This window comes from Podarcis pityusensis (assembly GCF_964106645.2).
Source record: "Podarcis pityusensis genome assembly, chromosome: 10".
In the NCBI taxonomy this organism is placed as follows: domain Eukaryota; kingdom Metazoa; phylum Chordata; class Lepidosauria; order Squamata; family Lacertidae; genus Podarcis; species Podarcis pityusensis.
The window spans coordinates 73,303,996-73,319,285 of NC_138035.1; the positions used below are offsets into that span (position 1 = coordinate 73,303,996).

The following is a 15,290-nucleotide window of genomic DNA, read 5'->3' on the forward strand; positions in this document are numbered from 1 at the left end:
CCCTTCCTTCCGATGGCAGTTCCCTGACACCTACTATGCCTCAGAATTTAAGTTTTTCAAAAAGGTTTTTTAAAGCTTTACCATAACATTGTAATAAATTGCTGGTCATCGTCAGCCATAGGAGAAGAAGGAACATGTGGAGGGAGAATTACAAGCAGCCTCTACTCTCTAAGCAGCCTTAGTTCTCTTCCAAGCAACTTTTTTAATTCCTCCGTTGTTTCATTTTCTTATTACTTTCTGCAGTGTTGTCACAGAGATCCAAACAGCAGTCTTGTTCTATTCTAATCTGCCACAATTTATAGAATGCAGCCAATTTTCTTTGTGTCACTTTATCAGTATTTGCAATCTCACCATGATAAGATGTTTTGTCTACCCAAGAACCATCATGCCTTGAGGAATGGGAAGGTGTAGCTTTCAAAAAACATTTTGGTACCTTGTTGCTCTTTGCTTTTTTACCATTTTTAACTTAGGCTTGTTTTAAAGTTTTTATGTAAACCACTTTTGTGAGGTTCATTTGACAAGCAGTATATAAGTATCTTAAATAAATAAATGGGTGACTGTAGAGTCCTCTGTTTGTTCAAGGGGTTGTTGGTTTTAATAAACCAGTGGATCCTAAGATAGGATATTGTAATATTCCAAGCCTTGCATCCAGGGATAGTCATTGCAAACAACTTCCCTTACTTGCTGTTTTCTTAGTTTGTTTAACGCCCAGTTTAGACAGACTTCTTTTTTAGGCTTTCACCAGTTTGCACCTTAAAGCAAGCCATGGTTAATAACTGTAAACAAGTGTTCTCCTTGTTCATGTTAAGCCATTAACTGTGGTTTATCATGATTTGCAAACTGGTCTGATATATTTAACTTTGCTGATCTCAGGTACTGAAAAAATAATATTAGTTATATGAGCATCTTTGTAAATGGGCATTTAGAACCTTAAACGACCATATATATGCAAGTTAACAAAAACCAACATGAAGCACAGGTACCTGTCCGTTTGTTTATAAACTGTAAAGAGAACAAGTCCAGTCACTTGGGATCTCCTGCATCACTTTTTTTTTAAAGTTCATGTCTTCCCAAATTTGATTTCAATTTAAATGCATTGTAACTTGTTTTCCAAATTTTGAATAGAAACTGGGCATTTATAGTCATATTTAATTTTTTTGAATAGCTAATGATAAAAAGTCATTTGGTCACATTTTCAACATTCAGTACATAGTTTTGCAGAGCTTGTTAATAAAGTATCATGCTTGATCTATTGTAAGATGTTGGGAAACTTAAATTTGTTGTCCAAATCTTGATGTGACTAGGCACGTGGAATAAAAGATGCCACTGAAATCATCTTTGAGATGTCAAAGGATGAAAGGAAAGATTTCTACAGGACCATTGCATGGGGTCTGAACCGACCTCTCTTTGCTGTTTATAGACGAGTACTTCGCATGTATGATGATCGAAACCACGTTGGCAAGTATGAAACCTCCTAACATTTGACCAAACGGTATGAGAAGGGTTAAGAATGGCCTGGGGGCCCTTTTAAGTCCTAGCACCATGTTATGTAGGGCCAGAAGAATCAAGGTGGGGGAAAACAATGTTGAGCCATGAGGCCTTGGAGGAGTACATTTCTCCAAATTAAGCACTTGCTTAATGTTCACCATTAGTAAGTTGACAGTCTCATATGATACTTGAACTCTACTTGTGGCAGAGCCATGGGAATGAGTCATACAGCATTGCCATTTCTGCAGCAATAAAACTGCTAGTATATTTGCAAAGCTGAGCTGGGTCCGTCATGGTTTCAAATTGGGTGGGGGAGCATGTGTTGAGATTGCTGCATTGCAGGGGGTTGGACTAGATGACCATTGGGGTCCCTTCCAACTCTACAAGTCTATGTGACTATAGTTTTGAATAATACATTGGCAAGATTAATGACCATTTGGTATGTCTGCTCATTATGGGTAGGGAACCCTACAGAACTTAAGAACCTTGTCAAAGACTATAACGATGGTTTTCTCTTCTGTGCCTTAACATCAGGTTAGTGTTGGTAACAATCCAGTATGGCATATTGCACTTTGAAATTCTACTTTATTCTGAAAGTTGCAGTTATATTTGCCTTTGTGAATAATGTTACATATTATGTGCTGTGCTGAGTCCTAATGAGGGGAATTCAAGAAATTGAAAGAAATTCTATGTGTGTCTGTTAATTAAAAGTGCTGTTTGTATATTTCACAGGTACACTCCTGATGAAATTGAAAAGCTCAAGGAGTAAGTTTTATTTTGCATTAATCAGTGTTTTGTGAACAGTTTGGAAGAACCTTCAGTACTCGTTCCCCAAAGTTGTGTGCAGTTGGCAGCCAAAGGCCCATGAATTTACTCAGGCCCCTTAGGTTGCCAATTGCCAAGCACCAGCTTCTTTTAAGAGGAGCCACAGTGTAGTTTGCGGAAGGGGAAGACACAGGCAAGGAATAACAGGACTGACCTGGGAGAAGAGAGGATGGAGGAGGATTGGAAGAAATTTAAGAACTATTTACAAAAACATTGCAACTTGAGTGAATGCTAAGCAGGACGCTAGATCATAAATAATTGAGCACCACTAACTTAGATGATTTAAGAAAATAAGTGAGATTGAGAAAATATAACTCTTTTTGAGAACTAGAAGACTATGAAATATAGAAGGGATATAAGAATGCAAATAAGATAACAAATTGCTGGTAAAAAGTTATAACGACGAAAGTGGGAGCGGGAGATGTGAGGAAGTCCAAAAAAATGTGAAACTATGTTAAGATATTTGTTATATTGTCTGTTACATTTATTCTTATTGTAAACTCCAATAAATATTATATTAAAAAAAAAAAAAAAGGAATAACAGGACTGGGCATGTAAAGTGAGCATTCCCAAGTCCTTTTTGCAATTGCATTAAGCTTTCAGGGCAGGCTCTCTTTTTTGTGTGGAGCAAATAACTAAGCTGCAAGTGCTTCATTGATCTCTTGCACAGCTTTTGGCGCTCTCTGCAATTTCACACTACATCTCCAGTGTCTCTTTCTTTCCCCATTCCTTGTTAGTAGCAGTGGCCTAAGAATGACATAGACTAGTGCTTAAGGACATGTGAACACCTTCCTGTGTAATCGAGGCCCCATGATATCCGATAAGAACCCTAACATCCTTTGAAATTGGTACCTATTATCCTTGGCTGCATTACCAGATGCAATGGTCTTTATTCAAAATATAATGGGGGGGAAACCCTTCGACGCTACAGATTCCAAAGCAGTAGTCAAAGGACATGGCTCATTTCAAAATGAAATGCAGCAATGCACTCAATTGTGAAATACAGTAATACAGAACTAAGGGTAAGATTCTGTATGCTCACATGCAATAAATACAGTGATGGTTGGCTGAAAATATGTTCAACTTCCCTTCTCCAAAAAAGGAGTTTAATGCAAGCTTTGGGTTCTAGACCTCACAGGGTGCCCTGTGAGGCTTCAGAGTAAACTCACTGTGGAGTGCAGGGATTCACATGTCCTTAAGCACTATTCTATGTTGTTCTTCGGCTACTGGGAGTGCAGCATTTCAGGGAAATCGGTTTTAGAATGATTTGATGTCTGTATGTGTTGTCAGAAAACAGAATTCCAAAACAGGTTAAAGATAAAATATGAAGTAATCAATTATTTGATCATTACAGACAGTTTGAGATGTAGAGGTGGTTGTTTAAATGGGATTGCTAAATAGGCCCCCTATACCCAGCCATTCCTTGAGGGGTGATCTGGCTATGTTTATGTATTAATTTGATCTACAGATTTGTGCTTGTTTTAAGAATGTGATTTTATTTTTTATTTTGTGCTGTTCAATCAGCATACTCATCAAAAACCCAGAACTGAACAAACCATTAGCCAGAATAAGCCCCCATCTGGAAATGCCCTGATTCTTAATTATTTTAAGTGGGTTATATTCGTATATAGTTGGGACCCCCACCCCCTGGGCTCCTATAGAGGATGGGCAGGATGTAAACCAATAAATATATACAATTGAAATGCTTTGCGCACCATGCTGAATACACTTTTCCCGTTTAGGCTACGGATAAAGCACGGCAATGACTGGGCGACTATTGGAGCTGCCCTCGGAAGAAGTGCTTCTTCAGTAAAAGACCGATGCAGGCTGATGAAGGACACCTGCAATACAGGTACAAGTATTACAACAATTGGCATTCCCAATGGATGCACAATTGACTTGCAGAAAGTGTATCTCATAATCTTCAAGACTGTACATCTCAGGATTGCTTTAGAAATTTGTTCTGTCATTACTAAATAGCTAAACAATTGATTCAAACTATTGGAGGGACAGGGAGAGGAAATTGTTTATTCAATTTGTATCCTGTCCTTCCTCCCTGAAGAAGGGAAAGATGTGCCTGTTTCAGGGACTCTGGGCAGCAGCATCTAGTGCATATTCTTCCCCAAGTCCACCAAGGTTTGTGTGGGAATCACCCATATCCCGTGAGCTTCCTCTGTGGTTTGAAACACCCTTGGCGGTAATGGCTCTGGCCCTAACTCAGAGACAAGCAGCACATATAATTTAGGACGTTACACTTTTCAATGCACATATATTGGTTCTTGTACTAAACTTCTTCTGTCCCTTTACTGCCCATTCTTAAAATGTTGAAAGAATCTTTTGCATGTTTGCAAATGCTACAACAAATATACCTCTATAGAAGGTTGGCTAAATTGTAGATGTGATACAGGGAGCCTCCAGTCCATTGCCAGGCTTCTAAAAGCACATTTCTCTCGAATAGGCCATGGGAGAGGTCAGAGCAGTTTAAGAATCTGAAGGTGTAGAGGGATGGCTGGAGTCAAACAGAGATAGGAAATTAAATAAGAAAATAAGGGCCCAAGCCAGTGTGGTGTAGTGGTTAGAGTGCAGGATTAGGGTCTGGGAGAAGCTTGTTCAGATCCGCATGGAGCTGTAAAGCTCACTGGGTAACCTTGGGATAGTGACTGTTTCTCAGCCTAATGTGCATCACAGGATGGTTGTGAGGATAAAATGGGGAGAGTCGTCTGCATGCCACTTTGAGCTTGGAGGATAGGCCGTATATACATCTAATTTTTTATTTTTAAGGGAAACTGTGCTTTTCATTGCCATGTATTGTTCCCTACTTTTTTCCCCCTTCAGGGAAGTGGACAGAAGAAGAAGAAAAGAGACTGGCAGAAGTGGTACATGAATTAACCAGCACAGAGCCTGGGGACATTGTCACGCAAGGAGTGTCTTGGGCTGCTGTGGCAGAGCGAGTCGGGACGCGGTCTGAGAAGCAGTGCCGTTCCAAATGGCTCAACTACCTAAACTGGAAACAAAGTGGAGGCACCGAGTGGACTAAAGAAGACGAAATAAACCTAATCCTGAGGTTGTGCCATTTTCTTGGAAAGCACACCCAGGGATGGGGCAGCAGGGCTGGGGGGAATTTAAAAAGACAAAATCAACATCTCTGTCACTTTGATTTAATACCTTAGGCAACTCTTTAACAATGGCCGCTGCATTCCTTGTTCCCAGATACTTTAATCTTCTTGCCAAGAAAGTATAAAGATTGAAATCATAGAATCATAGAGTTGGAAGGGGCACCAAGGGTCATCTAGTCCAACCCCCTGCAGTGCAGGAATCTCAGCAAGAGCATCCATGACAGATGGTCGCCCAGTCTCTGCTTTAAATCCTCCAAGGTTTTTCTGCTTCACCACACTGGGCAGTTACACTGCAGGCAGCTCACAATGTAAGCTTTGAGAGGAGAAGAGATAAATCCTTGGACACTAAGGCTGCCTATAGTTACTAGTCATGATGGTTATATGCTTCAGACTCAGAGGTAGCCTGCCCCTGAATACTAGATGCAGGAGATCAAATCTGTGTGTGAGAGAGAGAGTGAGTGAGAGAGAGAGTTATTACCCTCAGACTCTGCTTGTGGACTTCCGAGACGTCTGGTTTGCCACTGCAGGACGGAATGCTGGAGAGGCTCTTGTCTGGGTTTAAGCCATTCACTCCCTCAGCCTTTTCAGGCTTTCGGCCTCCAGTGACACTGCCCAAAAGGAGGTACGGTGGCGGCTTCTGTGATGTTGACCACAGTCCACCAGGAATCACTCTTGAGACCACGTGCCATTTGTTGCTGTGCAGTCTTGCTAAATCTGATTAAAGCAGGAGCTACATAACATTCCCTCTGCGCTGGAAGCTGTCTTCTCTAACACACATTTCTTTCCCATGTAATCCTGTCAGAATAGCAGAGCTAGAAGTATCTGATGAAAATGATATCAACTGGGATCTGCTGGCCGAAGGATGGAGCAGTGTGCGCTCACCCCAGTGGCTTCGTAGTAAATGGTGGACGATCAAAAGGCAGATCGCAAACCACAAAGAGGTTTCGTTTCCTGGTAAAGTGTTAAAGGGTTACCTTACCTGCTCGCTGTTTGTTTGCTGGGAGGGTGGAAGAGAGTAGGAAATAACAGCGCTTTCATAGCCCTTAAGAGTGCTCCACCTGATTTCCATATCTTGTAATCCTTTCCACAGTCTTTTGAGGTAGTTCATTATTCTTCCCAAATTTTCAGATTGGAGGCTACATTTATCTTAGAGTTCATTACAAAGGTGAGATTCAAACCTTCAGCTTTTGTAGAGGTTCTTCCTCTAGGATTGCTCCCTCCCAAAAGAGGAGGGAGAAGACTTCACGCAGGAAACAGTAACAACAGAAGATACTGGAGAAGCGTGTTGAGGACTAGACAGATAGGAGCTTTGAATAACCTATGCAGTTGTCCTAAGGCTGTTTTGTGCAGTTATCTCCCCAGCCATCCTTGTTTTCTAAGATAAGGTATTAATATTTTTTTATTAATTCCTGTGTTGACTCATTTGGTTTTTTTATTGCCTTTCTCCAGTTTCAGTGGTCCTGACATGGGTTACAAAATGCAACTAAAAACTTTGAAAAAGCAAAGGCATAAAGTGAAATCTTTATTTTAGGCTGGCTCTTGACATCTAGGACTGAGATTGTAGTGTTTTGAGGTTTTTGTGTTTGTTAAACTTCTCCATATTTAAATGAATATTGCATGTATACATTTTCATAAAGTTTGTTTCCTTAAAAATAGCACATGAACACACACTCATGCATACATGCAAAGTAATTAGAATAAGGCAAATAACAAATTTAAATACATAAATAGCTATTGAGGGTGGGTGTACTTGTGGGTGTACTTGTGAGTATGACAAATGTTGGACCCCACCCATAGCGGGGTGGTGACTCTCTTGTCTCTCAGGTTGTCAAAAGAAGTCTGCCACTCCCCAGTGCCATAGCTTGGTGGGGGTTAGCCAGGACTTTTGCCCTGGGTGATGCCTCTGGGGTGGGGGGCGCCTTTGAGGCTCCTAGCCTACCTGCCATTGTACTGCCTGGGCTTCAGACAGAGTGGCTCTGCTCTGTGGGTGAGTGACTGAGTGGGCGTGAAGAGGAGAAAGAGAAAGAAGAGAATGGAGTTGCCTTGCATGCCCAGCCCTGCCCGTTCCTAAAAGTGAGCGACCCTCCTCCTTCCCCTTTCCCCAGTAAAGCCAAAGATGGGATCCCCGTCTAGTTTTGCAGCAGCGAGAGTCTTCTGAAGCAAGGTTCCCCATCTTATTTGCAAACAGTTCAGGAAGAGGATGTGGGCAGACTGATAGATGTGCTTGCCTCTGACATTAGGAAGACTAGGTCTTTTTCATTTTGATTTGCCTGATGCACAAAGCTCTTTACTCAAGAGGCTTTTTTGGAGGGGAATAAGTTTTAATAAAGTTCTCCTGAGGTTTGAACTCTTGTCATACACACAGCTTTATTCCAAACACTTCTCTCTGTCTTTTGCGTCTAGTAACATTCTGAGTGACCCTTTTGTTTCCCCATTTCAGTTCTTATAAAAGGTCTGAAACAGCTTCACGAAAGCCAGACGAACGCTGCAGGGCACCAGCTTTCAGAGACGAAACCTGTACCTGGGTTGCCAAATGCTCATTCCGGTTCTGGGGTTCAGCACGTGCAGATTCGAGTGTCTCGCTTGGATGAGAATTCAGGCAATTCTCCTAGCCCCATGGCAGCTTTGCAGATTCCAGTTCAGATTACCCATGTCTGTAAGTACCTCTGATCCCTCACTTGTTCCTCCTCCCTCTGATCATTGCCCTTCCTCAAATCAAGGGGTTTCCTGATTTTCAGAGAGAAGAGGATCTCTCTTTGGTCTGGCAGGAAGTTGACCTGTAGGCTACCCCATACATAACATGCATATGCAGCAAAGACAGAACACAGTATGTACATCATGGTTTATGCGCCATCGCCATTCACGTGGCGCAAGCAGTGAATATGGGTAACCATAACTATAGCCATAAGAATGTGAAAAGTTGGGCAGGCTTCTTGCGTTCAGGGAGGAAAAGGAAATGGCCTTTGGTTTGCTGTGGTTAGTGCTGCCCTCTGTCTGCTCCTGGTAAGGAAGGCAGTAGATTTCATGGCTATGTTATGCCACGCTGGTAGCTTCTAAGACGGTGGGGGTTTTGTTCCCAACCCACCCCACCCTTTCGGATAAAGTTGCATGTGATTCTAAGAGTGATACGGGAAGAAGGCAAAGGAGGGCAGCAAATGCAGCACTGCCAGTGATTTTATTTATTTATTAAATGGGGGGGGGGATATCCTGCCCTCTCAGTATTGCTTTCCAGGCAGCTAATGTAAAAAGTGAACATGCAGAAAGTACTAAAGCACCTGATTGTTTTATAGCTGCTGCACAGCACATTATATTGGATATAATCTATTTAAGCACTGAAGATTTCATCCAGTAGAGGACAGTGCATGCAGCCAGCACCTTTGGAAGAATGCAGAAAATTGAGGTTGAAGGCCAGCTACTTCACCCACATTCCTGTAGGCTGAACAAAGGCAGACTGTTGCTGCTGCTCACAAAATAGCCTGAAGACGCCGGAGTGATTTCCTCTACTGAAACTAAGCAGATTTGGCCTTGTCTCTGAACCATACATAAGCTGCTCAGAGGGAGGAAGAGAATCATAAACAAGGAAGGCACCCTTTTTCCACACAGTTCATGCCCCTGCTTTTTTCTGCGGCAATGAGATTTTATATCTGTATTTCTTAGTATGTTACTCGTGTGTAAGTAGTGATACCTCCTCTCCGTGTTGAGCAGCAGACCAAAACCATTCAGGAGTTGGGTGCCTCTTTGGGCCACTTCAGATGACCCCACAGTGAGAGGGAGCCGTGAGTTGTTCACACACAGCTGCTCACATGGATTTGGTGACACCCACCATGAGAGCCTGCCGGGGGCGGGTGTTTGTGCTGGAAATGCTTGTTTTAAGTTTTAATTAATCTCTGTGTAGTTATCATATGTATTTTTATCAACTGTTTTCCCAATGTGATTAGTAGTAAAAAAAATAGTGTTTCCCAGCTGAAGGATCACAAACAAACTGTTAAGATGCCCACTACCTGCTTCATTGTCCTGGCAGTCCACTGTAGCCTTCGTCTTTCAATACTAAATTATGTGATTGTCTATCAGTTAAATACACCTAGGGCGCGCGCGCGCGCTCTCTCTATATTATTCATTCATTTATTAATTAATTAATAAATAAATAAATAATAAAAAGGGTATGTTTCTCCCTCTTACTCCCATAGCTTCTGCAGATTCCCCTGCTGCTTCTGTTGACTCTGAGACGATAACTCTAAATAGTGGGACACTGCAGACCTTTGAGATCCTGCCAGTAAGTTCTACAGATTCCACACCTACCTGGTTTGATGTTTTGTGTTTTTCAGACTAAAGTTTGAGGAAAGGAGCATCTCAATGGTGTCCTTATGGCAACATAAAGTATTATAAAATGTGTGAGGTTCAGTTAGCAGGATATTACAGCATAATATAACTGGAAGCTTTAAAATCATGCAAAACAACTTACTTTATGGTGTCACATTATCTGCATGCACCAGGGATGGGTAACTGGATCCAGCCAGCCCTCCACTGGCCACTTTGGGCAGGCAAGTCAAACTTCAGAGGAAGAATCAGGAGCACTCTGAAAAGTAGGATTACCATCCCTATGGCTGGACGACTGGCCAGTCTCTTATGGAGCACCTGGTTTCTGCAGGGCTTTTGGGATTCTCATGGGAGAGTGTTGGATCACTCTGGAGTTTGGTCTGGTCCAGAAAGGTGCTTCTTATGTTCTCAGTGCTTGGAATCATGAAACAAAAGTTAATGTTATGACAACATTAAAGGTAAAGGTACCCCTGCCCGTACGGGCCAGTCTTGACAGACTCTAGGGTTGTGCGCTCATCTCACTCTAGAGGCCGGGAGCCAGCGCTGTCCGCAGACACTTCCGGGTCACGTGGCCAGCGTGACAAGCTGCATCTGGCGAGCCAGCGCAGCACACGGAAACGCCGTTTACCTTCCCGCTGGTAAGCGGTCCCTATTTATCTACTTGCACCTAGGGGTGCTTTCGAACTGCTAGGTTGGCAGGCGCTGGGACCGAACGATGGGAGCGCACCCCGCTGCGGGGATTCGAACCGCCGACCATGTGATCGGCAAGTCCTAGGCACTGAGGTTTTACCCACAGCGCCACCCGCGTCCCCTGACTTAACATTAAGAGGTCCTAATTATGCACAACTTTCTTTTCGAAATGTAAAATGTATTAGTAGACCACTATTGATGAGGGTTGGACTGGAAATCGGGAGACCAGTTTGGAATTCCTCCCTGACCATGAAGTCACTGGGTGCCCCTGGGATAGTCCCTGAACCAAGCCTATCTCACGGGATGGCTCTGAGTAACTGCATGGGTGACCGCAGGCACTGCCTTGTTCTCCAGGATATGGACATTCTCCTTGTGGGGAGAAAGGAAGGACATGGGGGGGGGCAGTTGTCCTACATTTCTAGGGTTATTTCAGTTATGCTGCATTTAGGAACACACTTTATGTTTTGAGTCTGACTTCCTCAGAGTCAATGTCCTTCATGAGTCAGTTGCAGAGCACCCTCCCATTGATCTTCTTCCTTCTTCTCTTGAGTCTTTCCATCTGCAGCCCACGGGGACTCCAGGCACGTACTTACTCCAGACAAGCTCCTCCCAAGGCTTGCCTTTGACACTGACCACCAGCCCAACAGTGACCCTCACAGCTGCCACGGCACCAGCCTCACCAGACCAGATCATCGTCCACGCCTTATCCGTAGGTGTCTCGAAGGGGGGGGGGGGGCTTGGATTTGCTGCTAGTCAGCTGGAGCAGCTGTGCTGCATCAAACAAAACACCAGTGCAGAACAGTTTTGACTTGAATGTATTTTCTCCAGTGAAAATCCTCTGCAGTGTTAGTTGTGCTAGTTATGGCAAGGGACAATGATTTATGGGAAGTCAAATCTTAAAATGGTGCCCATCATCCCTTGGGGTTCAGCTTGATGGGCTGTGGGAGGGGCATTGTGCACACAGGTTGCATTCAGCAGCATCAGAGAGAGTTGTGGCCTGAACGGACAGAGCCTCAGACCGACTCTTGGGGTGAGTTCTACAGCCTTTGGAGCAGCGATGGCCCCTCAGTATCTCTCAGGTGTCCCACCCAAACCAATGCCAGCGTGCCACTCCTGAGGTGCCTGCTTGATCCCAACCCTTCTCATCTATTTCTGAAGCTTTTCCTCTGACAGACCCGTCTCTCCCAAGGAAGTCAGGGCTGTGCCTTCCCCACCCTTCATGATCACAATAAATGCACAGTAGTAGGTCTCATCTCTCAAATTTTGTTTATTGGTTTCTGGTGTTACTTCTCACTATTTTGTAAAATATAATGATCAGGGGGGGTGAGAAAAATCAATCAATATACATTGAAATAATAAGATTGGAACATTACTAAATTCGTGTTTTTAAAGCCCCAAATATGAACGTTTGTGATAAGGCAGGTTTATAAGAGCATAACATAGAAGCCTTTGAACCGCCTGCTGGTTCCAGCTAGTAGCTCCTCTCATCCCACATCCTGCTCTCACAGTGGCCGCCCAAGATAAAGAGACTAGAAAGGGCTTTGGTCTCATTCAGCAAGGTTCTTCTTGGGTTTAAAAAGCTTATAATTGGGAGAGGGGAGGGAGTTACAAGGCCCAGAGCCAAAAGGCTGGAGCACATTGTAAAACTCCCACTGTTAGTGCAATTTGGCTAATAGAAAAAATGTAATGTAAAGCTTATTTGTTGAGTATTTGAACATACTTTTTCAGGAAAATAGAGAAGATGTTTTTTATGTGATTTAGCAAATAGTGAAGAATGGGTAATTATGTGTGCAATGTTACAATGTATGTATAGAATAATTTAAAATAAAATGCATAGTTGGTCCCCTTTCACCATTGCTGAAGGGGCATAATGAAGTCAGTCACAACACTATGTGGCACTTATCAATTTTGTGGCCATTTCTCACAGCCAGAACACTTGCTGAACACCGGTGACAATGTCACGGTACAGTGCCATGCACCAAGTGTCATAATCCGCACTGTTGCAGCAGAAGAGATTTCTCCCTCCGTAACCCAGGCAGAACTTGCTGTTGATTCAGACATTCAGCCAGTTAATCTGGTGGACCCTCCAACGGCTCTGGAAGCAGACGCCTTTCCAGAGGACATCCATCAACCCAAGCTGGCTGTGGAAGAGCAGTCTGCATATAGCGAAGACGACGCCTCCAAATTTGGTGGCAGGAGTAGCAGTGAACTCATTGACAGGGTCATGGCGAGAGCCGGAGGAGAGATTTTGCCCACGGACATCAAGTGTGAAGAGGATTGTCGGTCTGACTTAGCTGGCACCTACGTTTCTGAGGTAAGGAAAGCAGTGCTTAGCAGCATGAGGATTTGGCACATGGCTGGATCTGTAGCAGTTGTTTTTGAGGCTCAGCAAGTGCAACTTCATGCAATTCATCTTTGATATTTTAACCATGTTAAACAAACCTGCTTTGTGCTGGTACACTCATCTGAGAACTGACTGCAGCTTCCCGTGGAATGCGCACTCCATGGAAAACACCCAAGTTTGCAAATTGAGTTTGCGTGAAAGGGCCGCAAGAAACATTCAGAATTGCTTTTGGCCAATTTGTACAAGTTGCTTATGCATTTCTCCGAGGGGAGATCATCTTAAGGTGGTGCATTCTTGGCTCCGGTGTGCCCTTTGGTGTTCCTCATTGCTTCAGACAAAAGTGAGAGAAGTGCCAAACGTTCAGTGATGAGAACATGTGTGAGAATGGTCATGAACACACATGATCCTGGTTCAAGTACATATGTGTAGGGAGCAGGGAATGAAATGTCAGCACCTCTGAGCAACTTGAGAAGTGGGATAATATAACTCTAGAATACGCTTTGTTCAGCCCTGCATCTGAGGTTAAAACGTCATCAAGTAGCAACATGGAGTGAGATGCCTGCCTGGGGAATATTGCTGGTTGAACTGGAATTGTGGTTTACATGGACCGATGGTCCAACTTCGTGTAAGGCAGCTCTTCAATGAATCCATTTCCTAACACTTGCTGGCGGTTAAAAGAAACCAGCAATTCTCCTGGTGGCTTGTGGCTGTTAAAACACTCAGAACTAAACTAAACAAACCTGCCCTTGAAAGCTCTCTTTTCACTGGGGAAATGGCATTGGAGTGGGGAGAACAAGTCTCCTGTCCTCCACTGCCACTGTCCTAATCCCCCTCTCTCCCCCCTCCCCACCAACCCCTTTGCTTTCAGCTTCCATCTGCTTTAGTTTAGCTCTTACGCCAATTTAAAAATGCATTGCAGATCATTGTGAGATAGGTGATGGATGCACTGGGAGGTCTTCAGTCTACTTTGTAAGTCAGTCCTCAGTCATCCTTCAAATAAATCTAGTAATTGCTCTGCCACAGTTCACAACTAAGAGACAAAGCATTTTGATGTTAAAAAATTGCCATCCTCCACCCACAATGGTTCATTCAAAGCAAGCAATTTTGCACAGCACTTCATTTATTTGCTATTGTGGACTTTAAAAAAAAAAAAAGCATGTTTCTGTTCTGTAAACACTAGTTGAAAAATGCTGGTTTTCACACAGGATCTCAGTTCTCCAACGACAGAAGAACAAGTTGAGGCGTCTCCCATGGATGACACCGTCCTCATTGTACCTTCGCCTCATGGCTTTATCCAGACATCAGATGACATAGACAGCGAATCCGTTTTGCCCCTAACAACACTAACAGGTAACTCGTGAGGTTGACACAGCAGCCTATTTTTTAAAAAGTACAAATTTCCTGTGTGTGCCTCAGTGCTGTTTCTGAGTGATTCGTCTGAGAAGCCCAATGTAACTGGACCAGTTTCCCATTATGGGAACAAGCCTGTCCAGCCCTCTGGATTGCATGCTGCCCTCTCTGACCATGTCATACAAGAGATTCTGAAATCTTCCAGGTTAGAACCAAGTGCATTTTCCCCATGTCTGGATGGGGGCGATTTTAACTTCTTCTAACTATTGCTAGTTGGAATAAACGAGGCTATCAAACCGTGGTTTGACTAGGATTCCTTACTAACCAGTTGTGGAACTGTGGCTTTTTCCTCTGTGCTCATACAGCTGAGGATCTGTGCTTAGTTCTAAAGCAGCTTTCCATCATTCCCAGGGAGGGAGAAAGGAAAGAGAGCCCAAGCCCCAAGCTTCTTCCTGTGATACTCAGATAGCTTACAAAGAGCAGTGGGATCACACTTGCAATGGCAGTCGTGCTTTGAGCAAAACATTTCTGGAAAGTCACAAGGGGACTCTCCAGAGCCACTGTTACCGCAGTACAGGAAACTAAGACTATATTGATGTGAATAAAGCAACAAAAAGAATTATGCTGAAACCTCGCTGCACATGCCAGATTCAGATCCCCAAACAGCCAGAGTTTGTCTACTTCTTTACTTGTGCTTTGCTGGTCGGCCACATCCATTTTAGGGCAGAAACCAGGGTGGGAGGCAGGAGAGATCACAGAAATGCTCCCCATGGGAATGAATAGAATGGAATGAATGGAAATTGTTATGCAAATGCTCACATAATGAATGATTTCCAGGGAACACATAGTGTTCGGTAAGCAGGACCTGCATGTACAGTGGTACCTTAGTTTACGAACTCAATCCATTCCAGAAGTCCATTCTTAAACCAAAGCGTTCTTAAACCAAGGCGTGCTTTCCCATAGCAACGGGGGACTCAATTTACAAATGGAACACACTCAACAGGAAGTGGAACATGTTGTTATTCCAGGGCAAAGTTCACAAACCAAAACACCTACTGCTGGGTTTTCAGCATTCTTCATAAACTAAGCTGTTCTTAAACCAAGGTACCACTGTATCTCTTTTAGAATGTTTGTTTTTCACAACCATTTTTTCATTACAG

At 43.4% G+C, this 15,290-nt stretch overlaps 1 protein-coding gene across 3 annotated transcripts in view; it reads left to right on the top strand.

Moving 5' to 3' along the window:
* Nucleotides 1-15,290, top strand: part of DMTF1 (cyclin D binding myb like transcription factor 1) — a 34,775-nt gene that overhangs the window by 18,281 nt on the left and 1,204 nt on the right. For all 3 annotated transcript variants that reach the window (XM_081023598.1, XM_081023600.1, XM_081023599.1), the window contains 10 exons: nucleotides 1,305-1,462; nucleotides 2,221-2,253; nucleotides 4,056-4,165; nucleotides 5,149-5,377; nucleotides 6,232-6,383; nucleotides 7,870-8,085; nucleotides 9,617-9,702; nucleotides 10,987-11,145; nucleotides 12,364-12,750; nucleotides 13,986-14,130. In XM_081023598.1, coding sequence (XP_080879724.1) covers nucleotides 1,305-1,462; nucleotides 2,221-2,253; nucleotides 4,056-4,165; nucleotides 5,149-5,377; nucleotides 6,232-6,383; nucleotides 7,870-8,085; nucleotides 9,617-9,702; nucleotides 10,987-11,145; nucleotides 12,364-12,750; nucleotides 13,986-14,130 — 1,675 coding nt within the window. The remainder of the gene's footprint in view (nucleotides 1-1,304; nucleotides 1,463-2,220; nucleotides 2,254-4,055; nucleotides 4,166-5,148; nucleotides 5,378-6,231; nucleotides 6,384-7,869; nucleotides 8,086-9,616; nucleotides 9,703-10,986; nucleotides 11,146-12,363; nucleotides 12,751-13,985; nucleotides 14,131-15,290) is intronic.